The 2027-nt window shown below is 41.9% G+C and overlaps 1 protein-coding gene across 1 annotated transcript in view; it reads right to left on the reverse strand.

The window, feature by feature from the left end:
• Positions 1 to 2027, reverse strand: part of lrrc39 (leucine rich repeat containing 39) — a 10625-nt gene that overhangs the window by 3092 nt on the left and 5506 nt on the right. The window contains exon 2 of the mRNA XM_014011471.1: positions 545 to 731. Within this exon, the coding sequence (XP_013866925.1) occupies positions 545 to 672 (128 nt within the window). The 5' untranslated portion in view covers positions 673 to 731. The remainder of the gene's footprint in view (positions 1 to 544; positions 732 to 2027) is intronic.

A 2027-nucleotide genomic window follows, 5' to 3' on the forward strand; every position in this document is an offset into this window, starting at 1 on the left:
ACTGGTTAACCATTCTGAGGTCTATTAATAAACTGGACTGGTTAACCATTCTGAGGTCTATTAATAAACTGGACTGGTTAACCATTCTGAGGTCTATTAATAAACTGGACTGGTTAACCATTCTGAGGTCTATTAATAAACTGGACTGGTTAACCATTCTGAGGTCTATTAATAAACTGGACTGGTTAACCATTCTGAGGTCTATTAATAAACTGGACTGGTTAACCATTCTGAGGTCTATTAATAAACTGGACTGGTTAACCATTCTGAGGTCTATTAATAAACTGGACTGGTTAACCATTCTGAGGTCTATTAATAAACTGGACTGGTTAACCATTCTGAGGTCTATTAATAAACTGGACTGGTTAACCAGTCGGAGGTCTCATAATGAACCAGGTTATTTAGCCATCTACAGTGTCTTGCCCAAGGACACTCTGACATTTGACTGAACATAGATGGACTCAAACTGCCATCTCTGTCATTGGAAGWCGACTACCCCAGCCTGTCTTGTGTAAATGTGGGATATGAATGGGTGAAGTCTAACCTTCCTGTGGCGCTCCTGGCTGTCTTCCTCTTATACTCCTCTTCCTGCTCCTCCTCCCTCCTCTTGATTCGGGTCTCCCACAGAGCCTTGATGGAGCTCACTGAGCTGCATGTCACCACTCCAACCATGATGATGTCACAGTGTCCAGGTGAACAGGTAGGATGACTTCTGACCCTGGTGGACCATCCTGGATGACATAATGATCAGTAGTTAGTAATAGTGAACAGAATTAAGCTTCCTAACTGTGTTAGGTTAGTTAGTTAGTTAGTTCTGAGTATCAATCATCCGGTTCAAACAGTTATTTACTGATCAAATCATGGAGCTTTTTGAAATGAGTTGTAATAAAGCAGTTTTTTGTGTCTCACCATTCTCTGACCAAGATCTTAACATTTTCCTCTCCAAACTGATAAGATTTGATAGGTTTTTAACCTGGGTCATTTGTGAATTAATTAATAGACAACAAAACTATTTCCTTTGGGGTAGATCTATTTTGTTCCTTCTAAACAGGTTTAAGTGTCAACCCTTTTTGTAAAGTTTTACTTATAACATTAAGTCCACCTTCGTTTTTACCTTTAAACTGTTTTATAAACCTTAACTTTAATTTTCATGTTATTCCTTTTACCATTTGTATTCATTATTCTGTGAAGTTGATTTCTGATTTTGAAATCAATGAACATAAAGACAAAGCTGGTTTCTTATGAGAAAAGTTCACTGAATCTAATGATCTGACACTTTGGTGTAAATGCGTCTGATTGAAAAGAATTAAATAAATATGATGTGGTGTCTCAACAGGTAAACAGTGTGTCAGAGTGCAGAAACACTATCACCCTTGCTGATTCTCCCCTCGGTCTTGCTACACTGTAAATATTTTGTTTTATTTTCATGAATGAAATGAAAGATTTTTCACCTTACAGTAAAGTTTCAGATGGACCTGTAGTCTACGAGCAGCCTTASACAATTTGTTCTAATTGAATTTGTTTCATTTGTAAAAACAGGACAAGAACAGAAGTTAATAGTATTAGTACTCGCTGTGTAGCATTACTAGTTATTATAATTATTAGCAGGTTATTAGTCCTCTCCCTGGGCTGCCACCTTTTCGTGGTGGAGAGGTTTGAGTGTTCCAACGATCCTAGGAGCTATGTTGTCGGGGGCTTCATGACCCCAGTAGGGTCACCCAAGGCAAACAGGTCCTTGGTGAAGGATCAGACAAAGTGCAGCCCAAAGACCCCTATGATGAGTACGATAAATGGACAGTGTTCCATGCCCGGACGTGGGTCACCAGGGCCCCACTCTGGAGCCAGGCCTGGAGGTGGGGCGCGTTGGCGAGTGCCTGGTGGCCGGGCTTTCACCCATGGAGCCCGGACGGGCACAGCCTGAAGAGGAGACTTGGGTCCCCCTTCCCATGGGCTCACCACCTGTGGGAGGGGCCGTAGGGGTCAGGTGCAATGTGTGTTGGGCAGTGGTCGAGGGCAGGGACTTTGGC

This window comes from Austrofundulus limnaeus, unplaced genomic scaffold (genome assembly GCF_001266775.1).
Source record: "Austrofundulus limnaeus strain Quisiro unplaced genomic scaffold, Austrofundulus_limnaeus-1.0 Scaffold81, whole genome shotgun sequence".
Taxonomy (NCBI): Eukaryota; Metazoa; Chordata; class Actinopteri; order Cyprinodontiformes; family Rivulidae; genus Austrofundulus; species Austrofundulus limnaeus.